This window comes from Alnus glutinosa, chromosome 7 (assembly GCF_958979055.1).
Source record: "Alnus glutinosa chromosome 7, dhAlnGlut1.1, whole genome shotgun sequence".
Lineage (NCBI taxonomy): Eukaryota > Viridiplantae > Streptophyta > Magnoliopsida > Fagales > Betulaceae > Alnus > Alnus glutinosa.
The window spans coordinates 6,705,243-6,727,860 of NC_084892.1; the positions used below are offsets into that span (position 1 = coordinate 6,705,243).

Here is a 22,618-nt window from a genome sequence, read left to right on the forward strand (position 1 = left end):
CAGAAATGTTGGGAGGTATTAAAAGAGGACATTATGGCGGTGTTCAAGGAGTTACATAGTTGAGGGAAGTTCGAGAAGAGTTTCAATGATACTTTCGTATCTCTTATTTCGAAGAAAGTTGAGGCAATGGAAATTAAGGATGCGTCCTATAAGCTTAGTGGGTGGTGTGTACAAAATTATTTCTAAAGTATTGGTAAATAAGTTGAAGTCAGTATTTAGGAAGATTGTCTTAAGTTCTCAGAATGCGTTTATTAGGGGTAGACATTCTGGATTTTGTCTTGGTGGAGAATGAATGTTTGGATAGTCGGATTCGCTCTGGGGAGCCGGGAATATTATGCAAATTGGATTTGGAGAAGGCCAATGACCATGTCAACTTGGAGTTTCTATTATATTTGTTGAAGAGATGCGGCTTTGGGGTGAGATGGGGCAGTTGGATAGATCATTGCATATCTACGGTGCGGTTTTTCATTCTCATTAAGGGTCACCTTTGGGCTTTTTTAATAGTTTGTGTGGATTAAGACAAGGGGATCTACTGTTTTCATTATTGTTTGTGGTTATTATAGAAGCATTAAGCATTATGATGTTTGCTACGGTGGATAGTGCGTGGGCTTTTATTTGGATTTTCAATGGGACCGAGGAATCATGAAGAGATGGTAGTGTCGCATTTGTTGTTTGCAGATTATACATTAATCTTTTGTGAGCCTAGTGGTGAACAACTTCGTAATTTGAGATGCATTTTCTTATGTTTTGAAGCAGTGTCGGGGTTGAAGATAAACTTGTCTAATTCAAAGATTGTTCCCGTAGGCAATATGGCGATGTGGAGGGTTTGGCAGTGTAAAATTTCCAGGTATTGCACTCGGTCAGTCTTAATAGAGGCAGTGAAGACAAATTGTGGTGGACCCCTTCCAAAAAAGGTTTGTTCAAGGTAGGGTCTTTCTTTAGCTCTCTGACTTGCGATGTGAGAAGTCACTTTCCGTGGAAGAGTGTATGGCAGACTCAGGCTCCTCCGCGGGCGGCTTTTTTCGCTTGGTCTGCGGCTCTAGGCAAGATCCTAACGGGGGATAACCTCAGGAAGAGGCATATCATTGTGGTGGATAGATGTTGCATGTGTAAGAGAAGCGGGGAATCAGTGGATCACCTTCTCCTTCACTGCGATGTTGCATACGCTATGTGGAGTGCTATTTTTTCTCGTTTTGGGCTGTCTTGGGTTATGCCTCTAAGAGTCCTTGACTTGTTTGAGTGTTGGTGGACGGCTGGGAGGCAAAGGAGTGCTGTTATCTGGAAGATGGTGCCAACATGCATTCTCTGGTGTGTTTGGAAGGAAAGAAATGATAGGTGTTTTGAGGACTTGGAGAGATCATTGGAGGAAATTTTAGCTTCTTTTTTCATACTTTGTATCTTTGGACGGTGGCTTTTGTGTCACCGTTGTCGTTTACCTTTGATGAATTTCTTGTTCGTTTTTCTCTTTCTAGCTAGGTGCGTTCTCTTGTATACTGCCGGTGTATTGAGGGGCGCCTTACGCTTTTAATAAGACCTACTTATTACCTATCAAAAAAAAAGAGGGTTTGGCTAGCATTCTTAGGTGTAGAGTTGCTTCGTTTGGGTCTTTTTTTGGGTGCTCATTACAAGGCTTCTACCATTTGGAGTGACATTATTGAGAAGATGGAACATAGGTTGGTGGGTTGGAAGAAGCTTTATTTGTCAAATGGAGGCAAGTTAACTTTGAGAAAAAGTATTTTTTCTACTTTGCTGACGTATTATTTGTCCCTTTTACCTTTTTCGGTAGGAGTGGCTAATTGACTGTAAAAACTTAAGAGGGACTTTCTTTTGGGGGGTATTGGCGTTGCGTTTAAGTTTCATCTAGTGAAGTGGTCAAAAATATGTACTCATATAATTTCAAGGGGTTTAGAGGTGAAAAATTTGATTCAGTTTAAGTGAGCCCTTTTGAGTAAGTGGTTTGTGGAGGTATGCTACGGAGGTGGAGACTCTGTGGAGAACGGTGGTGGACATTAAACATGATAGTATGAGAGGAGGTTGGAGTTCTAAGAAGGTTTGATGGCCCTATGGTGTGAGAGTGTGGAAATGTATAAGGAGGGAGTGGTAAGGTTTTGCTAAACATGTGAGGTATTAGGTAGGAGATGGACCTAAAGTGTGGTTTTGGCATGGTGTTTTGTGCGGGAGCAGCCTTTGAAGTTCTCATTTCCGGTAACTATTGCTTGTGGTAAGGATGTGTGGGTAGCGGATCATATGCAGTTCTGGAATGGGAACATTCGTTGGAATATTATCTTTACAAGACTTGTGTATGATGGGGAGGTGGAAGTTGTTTATGGTTTCTTTGAGTTGTATTCTCAAAGAGTAAGGCATGGAGGCGAGAATAAAATTTGCTGGATTCCTTCTGAAAGGAAGTCATTTGAAGTTAAGTCTTACTATCAGGGTGTTTTCTACTCTGGTAAGGTCCCCTTTTCCATGGAAGAGTATTTGAAAAGTTAAGGCTTCCTTGAGAGTGGCATTCTTTGTGTAGATGATAGCTTTAGGGAAAATCTTTACTTTGGATAATTCACGAAAGATGAATGTTATTGTGGTGGAGTGGTGTTGTATGTGTAAGAAATGTGGGGAGTCTATTGATCATCTTCTCATTCATTGTGAAGTTGTAACAGAATTGTGGAGTGCGCATTTTCAGTTGTTTGGTGTTGCTTGGGTTATGCCTCGAAGGGTGAGCGAGTTGTTGGTAAGTGACAATTGGGAAACCGTAATGCTTTGAAAATATGGAGGTTGGCTCATTTGTGTATAATGTGGTGTCTTAGGAGAGAGTGGAATGTAAGGAGCTTTGAAGATCGTGAGAAGAAATTGTTAGAGATGAAGAAAAAGATGTTACAATCCGTTTATGCATGGAGAGTGGCATTGAATAGTTTGCCTTTTTCTAACTTTTCTAAGTTTTTTGGAATTTTGTTCTTCTTTTTCTATACTTGAGGGGTTCTCTTGTGTACTTCTTTTGTATTAGGGCTGCGCTCCTTTGCACTTTGAATGAATTTACATTACATATCAAAAAAGAAAAAAGACTTTATCACTATATCTTATTTAATTTAGTTATCTGCTTGATCTATTGATTGTTATCTATAGAAATGCATTAACCTGCACCTGGTTATGAAGCATATTGCTTGCATCTTGATTGCAATAAATTTGCCAATCATGACCATTCATGTATGTTGGTCCTACTTGTGATCCATGTAGGTCAATAATATCGACCCTCGTACATTGGATGGCATTGAAACATTGTATGGCAAATATTGCATGTGAATAATGTCCCCTTGGATATGTAACTACATTGTTGGCTGTATACCTAGATAGTGAGTGTAGGTGTGGACACTTTTAGTCCAGCATGCGTAATGTAGCACAGATGAATATTTGTAGGGGAGAATATGAGAGGAAATTTTCTTCTCTATATGCTTTTTGTGTTGGCCTGTAGCTTGCTTCATTCCTGATGGCTTCTAACTATCTTCCATGTTGGACTTCTTTCAGCCAGTCTTGTACTCATAATTTTTTATCCTCAACTGTCTTGATTTTCTTGTTTACTAGAAATATGGACTCTAACTAATTGGAAACATGTGCAAAATTGTGCAAAATTTCAGTGGGTCTATTGTTGATGCTAGATATTCAAATGTAGTCTTTTTCCCAGACTCACAACCTACATATACACGCGCACACACACATGTAGAAGACAAGACTGGACTGGATTGTTTGTTTTTCTGATGGATGTGCAACTCTAGATGGGTGGTTGGCAAAGAATTTATTTTGGACCTTTACTGTGCAAAAAGGTGGACGATCTGAAATCTAGAATTTTAAATTCTTTTCAAATTACTTGAGGTCTTTGAGGCGCGACATAGTGAATAGCCTTTTGTTCGTTTGTTTGCCTTATATTATAAAATAACGACATTGAGATGGGTCATTTTGTTTTAATTTGAATTTATTCTTTTTGATTATTACTTGGAAAATTTTGTATGTATGGAACTACATGTTTCTCTGATATTTTCTAATTACATAGTGTGCCTTTAGGTGCAGGGAAATGTTGTTAGTATAATGATGCTTTGATTAATGAGTTCCCCGTGTTTCATTTTTGCTCTTGATGTTGATATTTCTGCAGAGGGTGACTCCTTGGAATGTTGAGAAGTTGAGGAAGGCTATCATCAATGGTCCTGAAATCCATCCTGGAGCTACACACTACGTTGATAAGCTAGACACTAGGCAACTACCGGCAGGCCAAAGCAAAAACGAGCGCGACCGCCGCACTTCAATATCAAGAAAAGTATCATCCTCTCAAGGTCTTCTCACGCAACATGGGAAAGGCTGCGATTATGAATTTGAAGGCAAATTTGTACGTCGCCACTTGCAAGATGGGGATATTGTTCTTGTCAACAGACAGGTACTGGTTGATTAGATTTCACATATATAATTTCTTATGCATATCCATATGTGATGAGAGGTGCAAGCTTCTACTTTCTTTGGCTGACATTATCAAAATTATCGGAAAGTGAGCTGGGGCACTAAAGTGCTGCAAACACATGCTGAAAGGGCTCATGATGTTCATATGTTATCTTCAACATTGTTTGTTAAGTGCGATCCGGATTGTAGAATGCTACTATCCTACGACACTTGAACTGCCATCTGATCTGGAGTGCATGGAAACTCATTGGTTGGTGGGTTTGGGGTGGAATCTAGAGTTGGGTCATGGATTGGGCAGGATTGCTATCCTATCCGAAACAGAGAATGGAGCTAAAAAATTTAGAGTGCTCGCAAGAGGTCTCTAGGGCTTCCGTTGGGTTTCTTGGTGTTTCTTCTGTTTTATGGGTTTCTGCGGATGTTTTCTTTGTTTTCTTTGTTCTCTTTTATTTATTTATTTATTTTTTGTGTTGGTGGTCTTTGTGTATACTTCTTGTATGCTCAGGAGCATCTTATGCTTTTTTAATGATATATTTTTTGCTTACCTATCAGATTTTTTTTTTTTTTTTTTGCTGCTTTGTGGGCTTTCTTTCTTTATGCTACTTAAAATTTTGGCTAGTGCTTTATGGAACTCTACTTTTGGATTATTCGTCTTAGCGTGGGTCATGCCTCATCGAGTGAGAGATCTCTTTGCTTGTTGGCTCGTTGAGTAAAACTCTCTAGAAGATGATTCCGTTATGCTTGATGTGGTGTATTTGTAGAGAGATATTACCGAAGCTTTGAAGACAAAAAAAAGATGGTGGTGGAGTTAAAGGCCTTCTTCAGTCCCTTTTCCTTTGGATGGCTGCCTTTGATAGTTTCCATATTTCTAGTTTCCATGACCTCTTTGATCTTTTTTTTTTTTTTTTTTTTTTTTTTTTTTTTTTTTTCCTTTTTCTGGTTAGGTGTTTCTTTTGTATATGTCCATGCTATTCTTGGGTGTGCCCTTTGATTTTAATGAAAATTCGATTACTTAAAAAAAAAAAAAAAAACTTTCTAGATGGTCTCTTTGGGATGTCCCCACCCTTGGGTCTTCCAACAATAAAGCAACTCTAGGATGTTGTTAGGCATAGCCCATGAAACCTCGAATAAATTGAGAATCAAGTGTCAAATATCACTAGTATACTCATAATGAATGACAGGTTATTTATGGTTTCCTTATTCTTTTTACATAGGCAACACCGGTTTGCAAGAGTGAAATCCCGTCTTCTAAGATTATCAACCATAAGAATTTTACCCAAAGCTGTTGTCCATAAGAAGAAAGCGATGCGAGGGTGGGGTCTTAACTTTCCAAACACTTTTTTTCCAGGGGAACAGATGAGGCTCTCCAGTCTAAAGTTTATGATAGAAGCTCTTCTCTTTGAAGCCGCAACATTCTATTGGTCACCCTTGGATGGGTTTTTGAGGAATATGACATATTAAGGAAAGAGTTGAGAGATTCCAGCTCCCAATCCTTGGTTGCCATAATGAAACTCGGTTTCCAATGTATAGAAGAGCCGGTGGAATTCAAGAAATCCAACACCAAGGCCTCTTTATCATGAGCTATCGAATGAAGTTCTGGGAATGAAGACTTAAGAGACACTTCTCCGCATTAAATTCTGGGAAGGAAGACTTAAGAGCCATTTGTCTGTACCACACGTCTTGCCAAAAGCGAAGGCGGGATTCATTCTTAACCTCGAAGGAGACAAGGTTGGAGAAATACCCCCAGCCATTTATACTATTTCTCTAAAGACACACCCTTGAGCTTCCTCTGAAAACCAACCCCCTCTCTGGACTCCATATTTTTCAACAATCACGTATCTCCATAGAGAATTCTCCTCTTGTAGGAATCTTCAAAGTCATTTACCAAGCAAAGCTTTATTGAACAATATGATATTTTTAACTCCCAACCCTCCTCTGGGGATTGGGGAGTAGATAGTCTTCAAGTTCACCGGGTGAAACTGAAAAGATAGGTGTAAGCAGCAACGAAACCAACCGGAAACCAGATACCAGTAAGAGAAACTGCATGTGGAAGGCCAACAAAGGACCAGGGGAAGGCTCAGGATTACCAGGAGGAGCAAGGCAACCTATCAGACAAGGTCATGGCAACTACAAGAAAACAATGGTCACTCCAATTTGAGTCGTCGAAGGCAAGGCAGAGAGTGAAGGTAGAGGAAGAGTAAAGCTATTATAAGTTTCATCGCCTGGACCATCCCAAAGGAAATCCCTCTAAAGACGTTCCAATCGCCTAGCAATACCTGCTGGTAAAGGAAAAATGGACAAGAAGTACGTAGGTAAAGTGTATAATGTACTCTTGATTAGAGTTAGGCAACCTCCCCGAGACAAGTGGATCTTCTTCCAACTAACAAAACTTTTTTCTGTTTTCTCAACTACCCATCCCAAATAACTTTTAAGAGTGCCAATGTCTTCATGTTTTCTACTCCACTTGTCATGTCCCAGCCCATTATTCCACTTTTCATGTTCTTGTCTGCGTTAAGCTGCCCTTTCAGGGTCATGGAATTTACTTCTATACATGCACTATATTAGTGTTTTTTTTTTTTGTTATTATAAGAGTTTTATTCAAGAAACAATGAGAAACAGGAGTAGGAGAAAACCAACAACCAAGGTAACTCTTAACACAAGGCTGGATCACAACTCCTATCTTATCCAAAGAGCCACAAATCAAGAATCATTTGAACTAGATTGCAGTGGTGATTTTTGTATTTAATGCTATACAGTTATCTTGGTAAATTTAACTTGAAATGCTACATGCATGAGCATAATAACTAATGCAGTCATCCACATCATAGCATTTACTGAGAGAAGGATTATCCCCCCAAATGCTCTGAAGCCTAGGAATTGAGTTTTGGACAAATATCAGCTGTAAAATTCATTTTTATAAAGATATTTCTAACTTTAGAAAAAAAAAATCAGCTTATAGGTATATTTCCTTTACAAGTCATCAAAGTCCCGTGTATAAGGGTTGCGCCCCTCTGCGCTTTTTATATAATTGCAATTACTTATCAAAAAAAAAAAGTCATCAAAGTCACTTCCAGCTAATTCAGAGGCCTTAGAACCAGTAGCCTTTATAACAGCATCTTTTTTTTTTTGATAAGTAGAGAATTTTATAAAAAGAGTAAAAGATGCCCCTAAGCATACAGGAAGTATACAAAGAGGAAACCAAAACAGCAGAGCAAGAGGAGAGAGGAAAAACACCCGAAAAACCCAAAAACATAAGGAAACCCAAAGACCCCTACAAAACCAGCCCACAAAACCCACAGAGTAAAACATTATAACAGCATCTTTCTCTCCTTTTGCTAGTTATAGCCCTACATTGATAGCTTTTAACTCATGACACAACTGGAAACTACTGAAGAAGCCATAACATATTTCCATATAAAATCTATGGAATGCTGCTAAACCAACCTCAGGAATTAAGCTATGACATGCATCTTAACCACTTACCAAGAAACCATTTCTAATTTAGTTGGCTATACTGTTTTGTTCCAAATTATTTTTTGTAGTTTTCCTGTATGATCTGAATTGTATCTTACAACTGGAGTTTTCATATATTTTTTTTTAATTGATTGGTGGGAGAGTTTGACTAATAAATTTTCATTGCAGCCAACTCTTCACAAGCCTAGTATAATGGCACATGTAGTTCGTGTGTTAAAGGGGGAAAAAACAATTCGCATGCACTATGCAAACTGCAGGTACCATGCAGTTCGCTTGTTGATTTTGAATTTTTTTATTGCATTTATGTTATGCATGTACTTGCATCAATTTCTCTGTCTTTTCTTTTTATGATTGAATATTGGGGTTTTCCTTCCACGCATGTGTTGATTAATGATTTTGATTCCAGTACATATAATGCTGATTTTGATGGTGATGAAATGAATGTACATTTCCCTCAAGATGAAATTTCTCGTTCTGAAGCTTACAACATTGTAAATGCAAATAATCAATATGTCAAGCCCACAAGTGGTGAGCCCATTAGATCCTTGATTCAGGTATCAGTTATTATATTATATAATCCTTAGCAATGAGATGGTTTTTTCTTCTTATAATATTATAATTTGTCTAATCCATTTTTTATTTTTTATTTTTCTAATATTTTGCAGGATCATATCATTAGCGCTGTACTTCTTACGAAGAAGGATACTTTTTTTAATCGCGATCAGTTCAACCAGCTTCTTTATTGTGCTGGCCTCTCTGCATCTAGTCCAGCCTCTTTTTTTGGAAAATTTGGCCAGAAAGTTTGCATATTAAACTCTGAAGATGAGATGCAACCCCTTCTGCCAGCAATATGGAAACCAGAGCCTCTTTGGACTGGGAAACAGGTTAAGCAAACTAATTCTGTATTTCAGTCTTAATGTCAAGACCAGTTCAAAGCATAAAATAGATGCTTTCTTTTCTTGCATGACTATAAATAATGTTCCTGGACCTTTGAATGTGAACTTAACAAATCTGTTCCATTGCATGCTTGTCAAACAAAAGTTGGTGGCATATTGCAGATGATTTCATGGTCTAACTATAATTTTGTTTAATTTTCCCTTTGTAGGTAATTAGCGCCTTGCTAAATCATATTACCAAAGGTCACCCCCCATTTTCTGTTGAAAAAGATGCAAAACTCCCGCGTGATTTTTTCAAGAGTAGAAGTGATGAAGATGAACTGGACAAAGATAAACTGAGTAAAGGGAGAAAGGTTGACGAAGATGCATCAAAGAGAAAGGAGCCTGATGAAGATAAATTGTTGATATATAAGAATGACTTGGTGCGTGGTGTTATTGACAAGGCTCAGTTTGGTGAATATGGTTTGGTTCATATGGTGCAGGAGCTCTATGGCTCAAATACTGCAGGCATCTTGCTTTCTGCGTTGAGTCGTTTATTTACTACCTTTCTGCAGGTCAGCCAGCTTTGATTGTAAATTTGCAAACTAACTGTTAATATTCTCTTCAAGAATTTTTTTCTCAACTTTGGTGGCATGTTTGTTTGGTCAAATAATTGGACTTACAATATGCCATATTATGCTTAAAAAACCTGGATGGATCTTTATGATTCAGATGCATGCGGCCACATGTGGAGTAGACGATCTTTTGCTGACGGTGAACAAAGACTATGAGAGGGAAAAAAACCTTCAAGATTGTGAGAAAGTTGGTGAAGATGTTCATCTTTTGTTTGTTAATGGCAAGGGTGGTGATGAAATAGGTATGCTATTGTTCATGTGGAACACTCTACATTAAACCTCGTGTCTCCTGTACAGGTGTGATAATATTATGATCAATGTGGTCAAGAACTATGAAAAATGAAATAGTTTTAGGTCAATATGTTAACTCTTGGATATTATAAAAGGTCAAATTAGTTGGTTGTTTTAATGCTGTGGATGATGGTTGGTGACACAGATTTTCAATTCTCTTCTTCTTCTTGCTTGCTCCTCATTGGTGCCTATGGCTCAATAGGGTATTGACACAGTTATATATTTTGACTGAAGCAATCGAGTGTAGTTGCACCAAAATTAGAACTTGACTGTTCTTTCTTAAAATGTCTGGTATGAAAAGACATGTTAAGAGGCATTAAATGATGGTTTTGAAATAATGACGCTAGAGCTAGCATATTTAGATGTCTGAATGCCTGTTTCTGTTCCCTCCCATCTTTTATTTTCTCTGTGTTGACTTGTAGATCTAAACCTGGATTTTCCTTCTCATGGTCATATAATCCTCGTCATGCTGCTTATGTCGAATGAAAAGTCATGTTTCTTTTTTGTTGTCTGAAGTGTAGAGAGATAATGGACATAGGATTTTTTGTGGATGATGTTTTAGGCTTCTTGTGGCTTTTAGTGATTTCACAGTGAGTAGGTGAAAAAGATGCGCTGAGGTAATGGTTTATGGAAAAATCTTGAAGAGCTTGAAAACTTGCTCTATTTAGAACCCGTTATTACTTACAATCTCAATTAGAAGGCTTCTTGTTTGAGAAATGTTGAAGGTCTAGAAATCCTTTGGATCGAGATGTGGTTTTCAAAATATTCTAAAACCTTCAAACTCACATTCCGTGTTTCTTTCTGAGGTTCTTTTTATGAGCTTCGTGTTTTTATTTCTGAATTAGACTGCAGCTCTACCACTGCAGTTTACCCTTACGACAGCTAGAGGCAAGTTGGAGCTGTGGGCATTATCTCTGTCCTTTTTCTTGTCTATTTTCCCCTTTTCTTTTTCTATTATTAAGTTAAAAAACTGTAGCTAGCCCTGCAATTACTAAGCACATTTGAGGCCCTCCAATTGAAATAGCCTTTGGTCTACATGGCCAAGACATATAATGGTCTCCGTCCATATGAATTACTTCTTTTGACCCTTAATTCCATTAATCATAAATGGCTGAAGTCCACATTTGGCTGGATATATCAAGAATTAATGCGGTTTATGCATTTCTTCATATGTTTGGTGTGCATGTACCATGTGACTGTGTGTCTCATTCAATTCCAATAACCACTCCACATTAAGATGTTGACCCGTTTTTCTTTTCTTTTCTGATTCCTCTCAATTAAATTTGCTACGTTCCGTTTCTTGGATAAAGTTTCTATGTTCACATATGCTTTAGAATGTGTATCTTTGCTTATTCGTTGAGAAAGTACACGCACAAACTCATATGTACTGGGACAGTTTATTCTTACAAATATCTGACTGAACTAGCATATATATATATATATATTACATCAATATATGATCACCCTGCAGCCTATCTTTAGTTATCTTTCTTGGGAACTTTGTTTGTCTTCAATCAAGTTTCAATTTTGTATCATTTTATCCAACTTGCCTTTTGTAATGGGTATCTAATGTCTTGACTATGCTGTTAGCAGATGCAGATGTTCTACGAGTGAATATTGAAAAAAAGATACGGAGTAATGGAGAATCAGCCTTAACAGACTTGGATAGGAAGATGATAAGTAAACTTAATGAGGAATTAAGCAAGAACTTCTTCAAGGAGCTGTTGTCCAAAGGGTTATTTAAGCCCTCAGGAAAGAACTGTATTTCTCTCATGACTACATCTGGGGCTAAGGGTGCTACAGTAAGCTCCTATCGTTCTCATGATACTTATCCTTTTTATAGTAAATATTTGATTGAAATTCTTACTGGCAAGGCGATATGGCTTTAAGTGTTGAAATTCCACCTAGAAATTGAGTATCATCCTTTCAGTTCTATATTACAGGAGAAAGCAATAGCATGATGATAATGTAATTTCAATATAGTTTCTATATGTGGGTGGATGTTATCTGTGAGTAAAACTATGAAGCTAGCCCTTTGGTGATAGCTTACTTTCTCACAGACCATTCTTTGAACTTATTTTTTGAAGTAATTAATTTTGTTTTCAAGCAAGTTGTTGTCAATTCCTTTCAAGGGTCCAGAATAGACAAAAGTTGTGTGGCAAAATACGTGGTTTATTTGTTATTTTGTGGATGGGGGGCTTATTGTATGCCATGATCCATTGTTTGTTTGGTACTTGTGCCTTATGATCTTGCATTTTAGTTCATCTCTTTGTGCTCCTAATTTAATTTTTCCAATTTTATTGCTTTTAACTTCCTAACTCTTGTCTTGCTTTCTTTTCTAGTATGTTAGAAAACGCATACTTAATAATTTTTAATTTTAAGGTGGAAAATGAGCTAAAGATGACAAATGTTTTTTTTACATTTAGTTTAATGCTTCTTTTTTTTTCTTTTTTTTTTTATAAGTATAGTATATTTCAAAAAAAGCATAGAGGGGTGCAATCCAAAGTACACATGATGTATACATGATACCCCTAATTCAAAGAGAAAGAAGAACACATATCTAAAAAATTAGAATAAGAACACAGGCATAGACTGTATCGTCACTCTCCACATAAACAAGGTTTGTATCATCAACTTCTTCAAGTTAATCGAACCAGTCTCACAATCTTCAAAACTATGTGCATTCCGTTCATTCCATAGACACCACATCAAACACAACGGAGCCATTCTCCAAATTGGCACCAACAACCGGTTTCCCCTTAGTGTGACTTTTATCATTTGTGCTCAGGGTACTGTGTTCATGGTTCGTTCTCTAATTACATAACCTATGATTATTAGAAGTCAAAATTGCGTTGGTCAACTTAAGTTGCATTTGGTTTGTCTGTTTTTTAGATTTGGTTGTTGGAGACGTGATGCCTTAGTGAACTTCCTCTGGACCTTGCATGTTATGAACTTAGAACTTCAAACTTTGGTCGTAGTACCTTTGAAGTAATCATGACAACATTTGTCCTGTCTATGTATTTAGGAAATGGTTCTGATCCAAGTTTTACTTGTAAAACCTGCTTAACATAAGCTCCTTTGTTATCACAATCTATTATTCATATACTTTTTGTTAAGATTATATAGCCTTTTTCATTGACTGCGTCATGCTTTAAACAGGTCAATTTCCAGCAAATATCTTCCCATTTAGGCCAACAAGAGTTAGAAGGCAAACGAGTCCCTCGAATGGTTTCTGGAAAAACTTTACCCTGCTTCTCTCCATGGGATTGGGCAGCTCGAGCTGGCGGCTTTATTATTGATCGCTTTCTCTCTGGTCTCCACCTTCAAGAATATTACTTTCATTGCATGGCTGGTCGTGAAGGGTAAGTCAAAATTCTATCCATGTCTTTGTCCTTTCTAATGGGTATAAGTAATATATTTTCTTCTTTTATTTTTCTTTAAGTAATCGAAATTCATTGGTAAGTGAAAGGGCGCAACCAAAATACACAATAAGTATACAAGAGAAATACCTAATCAAAAAAATGAGAAAAGATAAATAAAATCATGAAAACTAGAAATCTGAAGACAATCATAGGCAATTGCCCAATGGTAAAGGGTTGTGAAGAAGAAGGCCTTAGTACCACCATCGTCCTCCCACAATCATCACAACTACGATAATTTCTCTCTCTAGATACACCACATTAAGCAAGACATGATCATCTTCCACACTGCTACACTTCAAAAAGTATCACATTGCTCTCTTGAACATGCAAAGAGATCCGCCAGCCGTCGAGGTATGACTCACTTTAACCCATAAAAGCCGAAAATAGAACTCCATAATGCATTAGCAATCTTGCAATAGAGCAGAAGGTGATCTACAATTTTTTCATTCTTCTTGCACATGCAACACCAATCTACCACTATGAGATGTTGCTTCCTTAAGTTATCCATAGTGAGGATCTTCCCTAAAGCGGCAGACCAAGCAAAGAACACGATTCTTAAGGTAATCTTATTCCTCCAAATACTCCTCCAAGGGAAATGAGTACTATCATGGAATTTAGGATAATATAGAATGATCTGACATCAAACAACCTTCTTTTGGAAGGGGCCCAACAAAGCCTATCTTCATCACCCTGTCTTAGTTTGATGGAATACAACAGATTGAAAAACGTGGAGAAGAAATCCACCTCCTAGTCCTGTGCCTCTATGATAAAATTAATGTTCCACTTATGAGAGTCATTAGAAATCTATAAGTAATATGCCATGGTAGCATCCTTGAAGTGAGCAATACACTGAATAACTCTGGAAAAAGCTACCTTAAGGGTTTGCTCTCCACACCACACGTCATGTCAAAATCTAATTTTGGAGCCGTCACCCGTCTCAAATCTAATATATCTAGAGAATTCCACCTCAAATCTAGTATATCTAGAGAATTCCCTCAACCTTTTCTTATATTTTTCCATAGACCAACCCCATACGACCCATTAAGCTCACCATAACCCCACCCACCCCACGAGCTGCCATATTTTCAATCCACTACTGCTCTTTACAAAGCTTCTCCTTCAAAATCATATTGCCATAGCTACTTTCCCATTAGAGCTTGGTTAAACGAAAGTAATTTATGACCCTCAACCACCCACCGAAATAAGAGAACTAACCTTGGACCAACTCACCATGTGAAATTTGAACTCTTTACCAATACTACCTGACAAGAAATCCCGTTGTAACTTCTCTGTGCAATTGGCAATACCACTAGGGATGGGAAAAAGAGACAAGAAACAGGTAAGCAAATTAGACAATGTGCTCTTAATCAAAGTAATCCAACCATCCTTAGACAAGTACAACCTCTTCCAGCGAGCCAAACGACATATTATCTTCTCAATAATGCCATCCCAAATAGATTTGGTCTTAAAGGATCTCCCAATGGAAGACCTAGATATTTCATAGGCAAGGAAGAAACCTGCAGCCTAGAATGTGATTGACATTGCAAACATAGACAAACTTTGATTTAGCCAGATTAATCTTCAAACCTATTGGGCTTAAAAGGATCTCCCAGCGGAAGATTTAGATATTTCATAGGTAGGAAGAAACTTGCAGCCTAGAATGTGATTGACATTGCAAACAGAGACCAACTTTGATTTAGCTAGATTAATTTTCAAACCTGAGACAACTTTGAAAAACAAGAACAAGCAACACAAATAATGGAGGTGATCTAGGTTTGCCCTGCAAGTATACTCTCAGTGTACCAAGGGGTGCCTTACGTTTTTTTTAATGAGATTGGTTTCTTACTTATCCAAAAAAAAAAAAAAAGGTTTGCCCTGCAAAATAATCGAAGTGTTATCCACAGACAAAAGATGAGAGATGTTAAGTTCAGCAACATTCCTAGACCCCACTGTAAAGCCTGATAAAAATGTCATTCATTATTGCAGAGATCATTTTAAAACCTCCATAACGATGATAAGCAACAAAGGAGACAAAAGGTTCTCCTTGTCTTAGGCCACAAGAACTACAAAAAAATCTTGTTGGAGTGTTGTTCACAAAGATAGAAGAAAAAAGCATCGAAGAAATACAATGAGCTACCCAAAAATACGATTTCCCCCCAAAACCGCACTTCCCCAGCATATGCAACAGAAAACTCCGATTCACATGGCTCCCAGATTTGATTCTACCATCAAGGCATTTGTTAGCAAACAGAATAGAATCTAGGCTTTGCCTTCCCCCAATGAATGGATCTTAAGAGTTGGAAACAATCTTCTTCAGAACCATTTTCAACCTGTTGGCAAGTACTTTTACGACAATATTGTAAACTCCACCCATTAGACTAATAGGGCAACAATCCCTAATAGCCCTTGATTTTTTTGGAATGAGAGCGATGAAAGTTGCATTAAGACTTATTTCAAACTTGCCTCTAGCATGGGAATCATGTAAAACATTCATTATATCATCTTTTAAAACATCCCAACAAGCTTGGAAGAACGCGATAGAAAAACCATTAGAGTCTGGGGCTTATCACTGTTCAAGGCTTTTACCACCTCAAAAACCTCACCTTCCTCAAATGCTCTCTTCAACCAATTAGCCTCAACCTCAGCAATGGAGTCAAAAGAAATGCCGTTCAACTTAGGCTGCCAACTAAACTGTTTGGTATACAAACTTTTATAGTCCTGCACAATATGTTCTCTAATCTCAGAATGATCTATAGAAACTATACAATTAACCATCAAAGACTCAATGGATTTATTTCTTCTATTCGAGTTGGCCATTTGATGAAAAAACTTCTTGCATTTGTCACCTTCTCTTAACCACAACTCCCTCGATTTTTGCCTCGAACTCACTTGCTCCATAAGAGCATACCTCTCCAAATCACTTATAACTTTAGCCTTCATCAATTTTTCTTTTTGATAAGTCTTCATCAATTTTTCCTTATCACATAAAGCTCTTTTTTCTTTCAGAAGATCAAGATATCGTAACTCATTCAAAAGAATTTTTTTTCCCCCTCTCTCTACATGGCCAAACACCTCTTCATTCCAAACTTTTAAATCAACTTTCAAAGCCGTAAGTTTACGAGCCAAAATGAAATCGAAGCACCTTGAAAGTGGCAATAAGTCCACCACTGTTTCACCCTTTCCGCAAATCCCTATGACTTTAACCACATATTCTCGAACTTAAAATTCCTTTTACCTCCATGAAAATCTCTACAACCAAGAATAGGGAAATAATCTGAGCAAATTCTTTGCAACCTCTTTTGGGACACTTTAGGAAATTTGGCTTCCCAATTAGAAGAGACTAGAAATCTGTCTATTCTAGACCAAAAGGGAGGATCCCAGTTGTTCGACGACATAAAAGTTCTACTTTCAAGAGTAATATTTATAAGACCATGATAAAAAAATGAAATAGGAGAACTCCACCATAACTGAACAAAAATGGGCTTCACACGATCCCTCCCCCAATGCACCATGACAAATTCCACCAACTGAGCAAACCAGCCAATTCATCCCGTAAAAATCTTCTAACACAATTAGAGTTAGGACCATAGGCACCATCAAAAGCCCCCAAGTAATTTATCTCCGACATTTCGAAAAGATTGTCTGAGGACCACACTTAATGAAGCGGACGTAACTAATTTGAATCTCTCCTTCCCCCTCCTCTTGGGGTCAATTACTTAATTTACTTATAGAAAAAGAAAAAAGTAAAAAGAAAAAAGAAAAAGCGTTTTATCAGGCCAATGAATATGGCACACGATAAAGATGACATGAAAATCGGTTGGTAAAGAATAACCATCAGTGATTTAGTTGAGCTTGAAACCATAAAAAATGGTTAATTCCAGCCAATAATTACGTAGCAATTTTCCAGAAAACTGTAACATTACTAAGCTATGATTTCGAAGAGAGTTTAGCCTCAGCAACCTACAGTACCTAAAAAGATGCAAGCAATTTTGTCGAGCTGTCTCAAATACCCTTGAAAGCTTGCTTTCTAGAGGCTGTTGGTCATTCTCAAGAATGTTATGCCAGTGGAATTCAAATGCCTGAACCATAAAATGGTGTCTATTTTTTCTAACAATACATCAATTGAGGTCAGAGATCAGTCAGTAAGATCTGACAAACAATACATCAAAATATGATTTTTATTTTTATTTTTATGCGTTTAAAGCCCTCAAAATTAATACTACATCAACTGAATAAAAAATGAAAGAAAGAAGAGGTGTGGAAGAATGTTGGAGAATTTCTTTTTCGGTGGTAGTTATTTTGATAAAATAAATTTATCTTTCCAATTGATGCATGTAGTAACTGAGACTGCTCATTGTTCAATATTTTGTGATGTATTGTAACACATCTCAGTTCCACGTCTCTTGGTGCTGCATGTTGAAAAGATGGAGAGAATGGTAGAGGTAGAGGGAGAGAGTAATGTGGCAGCTGATGGTCAACAATCTTGGGGGCAGTGGTTTTAGTATTAGACCACCACACAGGATGCTTGCAGTAATTGTACTGATAGGGTGGTTGTGTTTGCTGGAAATTAAATCAGGTGCTACGGTCTTTTTCTTTGAAGCTGGATCAGGCTTTGGTTGGGAAGTAGGTTTGGGTGAGATGCCCAAATGTTTTTTTTTTTTATAAGTAATAATTCATTAAAAAGCGCAAAGGGGCGCAACCCTAGTATACAGAAAGTATACAAAAGAGCCCCTAATTAGTGGAAAGAAACGAGCAAGAAAGTAAAAAATCAGCAAACGACATACTACCCGGGCTATGCGCCGACACCCAAAGATATAACATATTAAGCACATTTCTACAAAGAGCCCCAACCATAACCTCCACATCCTCAAAAAGCCTAGAATTTCTCTCACGCCACAAGCCCCACAAAACACATAAAGGAACTTGCTTCCAAATACGGATAACAGGACCCCGACCCAGCAAGGTGCCCCAACCACTCAATAAATCCAATACACTACTAGGCATAACCCACTCCACCCCAAACAAGCTATAGAAAGGGGATGGTGATAGCTTGCTTAATGTGAAGTATGATAAGAATATATGTAAGTGTGGGCATTGCTCAAGGCAAGTAGTGAGTGACCAATATGTCCTCGATGAAGTAAGGGGAGTTAGATGTTTTAGTTAGGTTATCTTGTTGTTTGCATGAGAGATGGGACCAGCATATTTAGAAACTTTGATCCGCTAGATAGTTTATAATTCTGTTTCATGGATGTTCAATCAAAATATTTACTGGATTGAACATCCACATGAAAGAGAGAAGAGTATAGTTTATGAAGGTTGATGTCAATGCTTGATTAAATTTAGTATCTTGTTTCTAACATATTCAATTGAAGTATTGACTAGAAAGGATCCGTGTGCAATGCAAGTGCTCTAATGCTAGTATGTGTGTGCATAATTATTGACATTGCTTGCTTTAACATTTCTATGTGTTTTTTGGATTTCAGTCTGGTGACTAATTTTAAGAATATGAAGTCTTTTTAATATTTATTCTTATCTACGTGGAAGGTGTAGACTATTTTTACTCACCATAAATTGATCTCTTCAAGTATGGTCGTTTTGTTAGGTTGGTTGACACAGCAGTGAAAACATCTCGCAGTGGATATCTTCAAAGATGCCTAATAAAAAATCTTGAGTGCCTAAAAATTTGTTACGATCATACTGTCCGTGATGCTGATGGTTCCATTGTTCAATTTCGCTATGGAGAAGATGGTGTGGATGTCCATCAAACAAGTTTCCTGGCAAACTTTGAAGCGCTAGCACCGGTGAGAACTTGTTCATGTGTGCGCGCGCATGCGTGTTTATTTATCTAATTTATTGTCTTCCAAACAAAACTAGTTTCTAATAAGTTTCATTTCTTTTTTCTTGCTTATTTTCAGAATCAAGAAATAATTTTCACAAAAAGTTGTCAAGAGCTTCGCAAATCCAATAGTTACATTAAGGAATTGCCTTATGCCCTTAAAGAAAAAGCAAGGGACTTTGTGCATAAATTCTCCTTGAAGAAGAGAAATCCTGATATTTTCAAAGAAGAGGATTTCCTGAAGTTAGTGGAGCACAAATACGTCTTAAGTCTTGCACAGCCTGGGGAACCAGTTGGTGTGCTTGCTGGGCAGTCTGTAGGAGAGCCATCGACACAGATGACGTAGGATTGCTTATTTACTTATTCTTGTTTCATGGAATGCTGTTTAATTTTATAATAGTGTAAAACATGTTATGCTAATAATAGTTGCTTGAGTGCATTTGCATGTTTTTTTATGTTAGATGGGTAGCGCATGTGCCATGTTCATAGGACTTTTAGTCAATCTTGGTGATGTTTGACAGACGACGTAGGATCGCTTATTTACTTATTCTTGTTTCATGGAATGCTGTTTAATTTTATAATAGCGTAAAACATGTTATGCTTATAATAGTTGCTTGAGTGCATTTGCATGTTTTTTTTTTTATGTTAGATGGGTAGCGCATGTGCCATTTTCATAGGACTTTCAGTGATTCAATCTTGGTGATGTTTGACAGATGACGTAGGATCGCTTATTTACTTATTCTTGTTTCATGGAATGCTGTTTAATTTTATAATAGCGTAAAACATGTTATGCTTATAATAGTTGCTTGAGTGCATTTGCGTGTTTTTTTTATGTTAGATGGTTAGCGCATGTGCCATGTTCACAGGATTTTCAGTGATTCAATCTTGGTGATGTTTGGTGGATGCCAATAAATATGGTTTTTTATTCTTCCAACTTCAGAGTCTTTATGATGTGGTTATAGCAACACAACCTTATGCTTGTTAACAATTTCTACTTCGACCGTAATTTTTTTTTAGCACTAATCAAACTAAAACACTGGACTTTTTGAGTGACCTTAGCCAGTATGTACAGATAGGTAGAACTCCTTGAGTTAGCCAATTGGGTTATATATTCATTTTTCCAATGTTCTCACGTTTTTGGTTAATCTTCATAGTTCAATAGTTTCTGAGAGTACTTTTTTGGAGTCATGTGTTGAACCTGTTAAACTTGCCCATCAAGGAACCATCTTTTGTTTGTCTAGGACTCTTTGTATGAAGGATGGCTGGTTTTATACTCGTTCAGTTGTTTCCTTTTTGTGACCTTGAAGGTTTTAAGCCTGCTCCTTGAGGTCCCCCCCCCCCCCCCCCCCCCCTCTCTTAATTTAAGTGGCGTCATCTTGCTTTGAATTAATTGAGAAATACAAGTTGATGATGACAAAGAATATTTTTTGAAAATTATTTTTAAATAATTCAATTAGTTATTTTAGTAATTTTCTTTAATTCAAATTTGATTGAGAACATTGAAGAGGAATGATGAAAAGTAACTGAACTTGTGTCATGTTAGGAGTCATAAATACGATTGTGCATATGTAACCTCTGTTGGACTTGATGAAACATTAAAGGATAATTTAGGGTAGGTATGGATTGATCAACTCAGAAGACATTGGATGAAGAGTAAATATCAGTAGTAACTGTGTCAATGTCAAATGTTGGATTAATATATAGTTAATTGATTTTCATGCAAAAGAAAAAGAGATAAGAGATGGAATTTTAGAACTTTTGATACCATATTTACAATTTTATGTTTGCAAAAGACATGCATTAAATAGAGGAATGATAATGCAATTATCATTTTAAATTGATCAGTTATGAGTTGAATATAATTTTGTCCTTTATCTTTGGACGGAGGCTTTTTTGTCACCTGTGTCTATTAGCTTTTCTTATTTTCTTGTTCGTTTTTCTTTGCCTTCTTAGGCGTTTCCTTGTGTATACTTTCAGTGTACTTAGAGGGTCGCCTTACGCTTTTTTTCTTTATATAAAATTTCATTTACTTATCAAAATTTTTTTTTTGTCCTTGTATAAAATTGACTGAATGATTTACAATGATAAAGTGATACATTAGAGAATTAAAAGCTGATACTATAAGCTGCAATAACTAGTCGTGAGTTAGGAAAAGGTATTAGATTCACACAGATCTTAAGCAAGGATAGTCTACAGTGAATATTAATTTCAAATACTGAGATTGTTTAGAGAGAAGATTGATCCTTACCTGAGAGATTACCTTGGTTTGGTTCCTAGAAAACATTAGGAAAAGGAAGAAAAATTCTCAAAGAGAGATTCCTATGTAAGCAGTTTTAACTATTTTTCTTGTCTTCCTGTTACATAGTTTAACAAACAAACAAGGAAAAGAGTGGTAGATTTAGGAAAGATAGATATGTGGATGTGATCAACATGAGTGATATTATAATGAGAGTAAATATGGTTGCAGGAGAAATTGTTTTGTAGTTGTAACTGGCTTACATCGTGGATTAATTATGTGTCGTTATTTTTTCCCCAACGCCATGGTTTGTACAGAATTTCTTGGTGTCAGCTTGCAACATAGGTTTTAGTCAATGAAACTGTAGAATGGGTAAGTTGGTACTTCAGAATCTGAAGATGTTTATTTAGGAAAGTTTAATGTGGTTCCAAATTGTCGTAGTGTGAGGATCAGATTTAATGTATTGCATAACAGTTTCAAGTGTCACATACTAATGATCCTAATGATTTTATGTATTTTTTTAACCTTTAAAATAATCTACAGTATTGATCTTGCCATGGTTCTTAAGAATTTATTGGGCATACTTTTTTTTAGTTACTTATGACTTCAACACAGGAGAAGAAAAAAAAAAGCAGAATTAAATTTACGGTACATGTTCCTGCTTAGACATAGAAATATCTGAACAAGTGGTGTTGATGGGCCACGTATCCTCCGTCTGTCCTCTGTCCACTGTCCTCGTTTCTTTTTCCAAGCAAATCCGAAATTTAAACAAAGTGCCTTTACTTCATTATTTGAGAGTGTAGGATAAACCGCAGCGGCTTTCCTCACATTGTCATTATTAGCTGACATCTTCCATTCTCCACCTAAGTGAGGGCTGCATGGTCTAGCTCCACCAGAAACATAACCTCCTATGTGACCACTTTCAGTTGGCCTGAATGCTATTGTGTCTGGGTGCACTCAAATAATCATCACGATCATGCTGAATCACTGAAGGATTTGATTTAACCTGTTGAAGTATTGGGAGGTCATATGAACTCTCTGCTCGTGGTGGTGGATTGGGGGGGTGGGGGGAAGCACTTTCTGGATTTCTGTCAACCTTTGTATTTAATAAAAGAGTGCAGTTTTTTTTTTTTTTTTGCTGTATATTAGTTCTCCTATCATGTGTTTGACCATAACCTCATCCATCTTCTCGTTGATTGTACTCGATGTTTGTGTCTGTGATACAATTTGTCGAAATTCTGTATGAACCTTTATATAAAAATATTCACCCACTACTTTTCTTACTGACCTGGAATTTCCTAGATGCAGATTATATGATTTGTTTTGATCTGCTTGTTATGTTCCACTGGCTAGATTTGATTGTAGTGGCTGTTATTTACTAAGTTGTACAGTAACGATTCTGTTATTATTTT

At 37.0% G+C, this 22,618-nt stretch overlaps 1 protein-coding gene across 2 annotated transcripts in view; it reads left to right on the forward strand.

Moving 5' to 3' along the window:
• Window positions 1–22,618, forward strand: part of LOC133872729 (DNA-directed RNA polymerase I subunit 1) — a 41,869-nt gene that overhangs the window by 13,353 nt on the left and 5,898 nt on the right. The window contains exons 9-18 of one of the 2 annotated variants that reach the window (XM_062310312.1): window positions 4,142–4,420; window positions 8,080–8,168; window positions 8,318–8,465; window positions 8,577–8,795; window positions 9,017–9,361; window positions 9,519–9,663; window positions 11,306–11,514; window positions 12,872–13,074; window positions 18,737–18,935; window positions 19,050–19,312. In XM_062310312.1, the coding sequence (XP_062166296.1) occupies window positions 4,142–4,420; window positions 8,080–8,168; window positions 8,318–8,465; window positions 8,577–8,795; window positions 9,017–9,361; window positions 9,519–9,663; window positions 11,306–11,514; window positions 12,872–13,074; window positions 18,737–18,935; window positions 19,050–19,312 (2,099 nt within the window). Of the gene's footprint in view, window positions 1–4,141; window positions 4,421–8,079; window positions 8,169–8,317; window positions 8,466–8,576; window positions 8,796–9,016; window positions 9,362–9,518; window positions 9,664–11,302; window positions 11,515–12,871; window positions 13,075–18,736; window positions 18,936–19,049; window positions 19,313–22,618 lie in introns of both variants that reach the window. The other variant, XM_062310311.1, reaches the window with a different exon arrangement.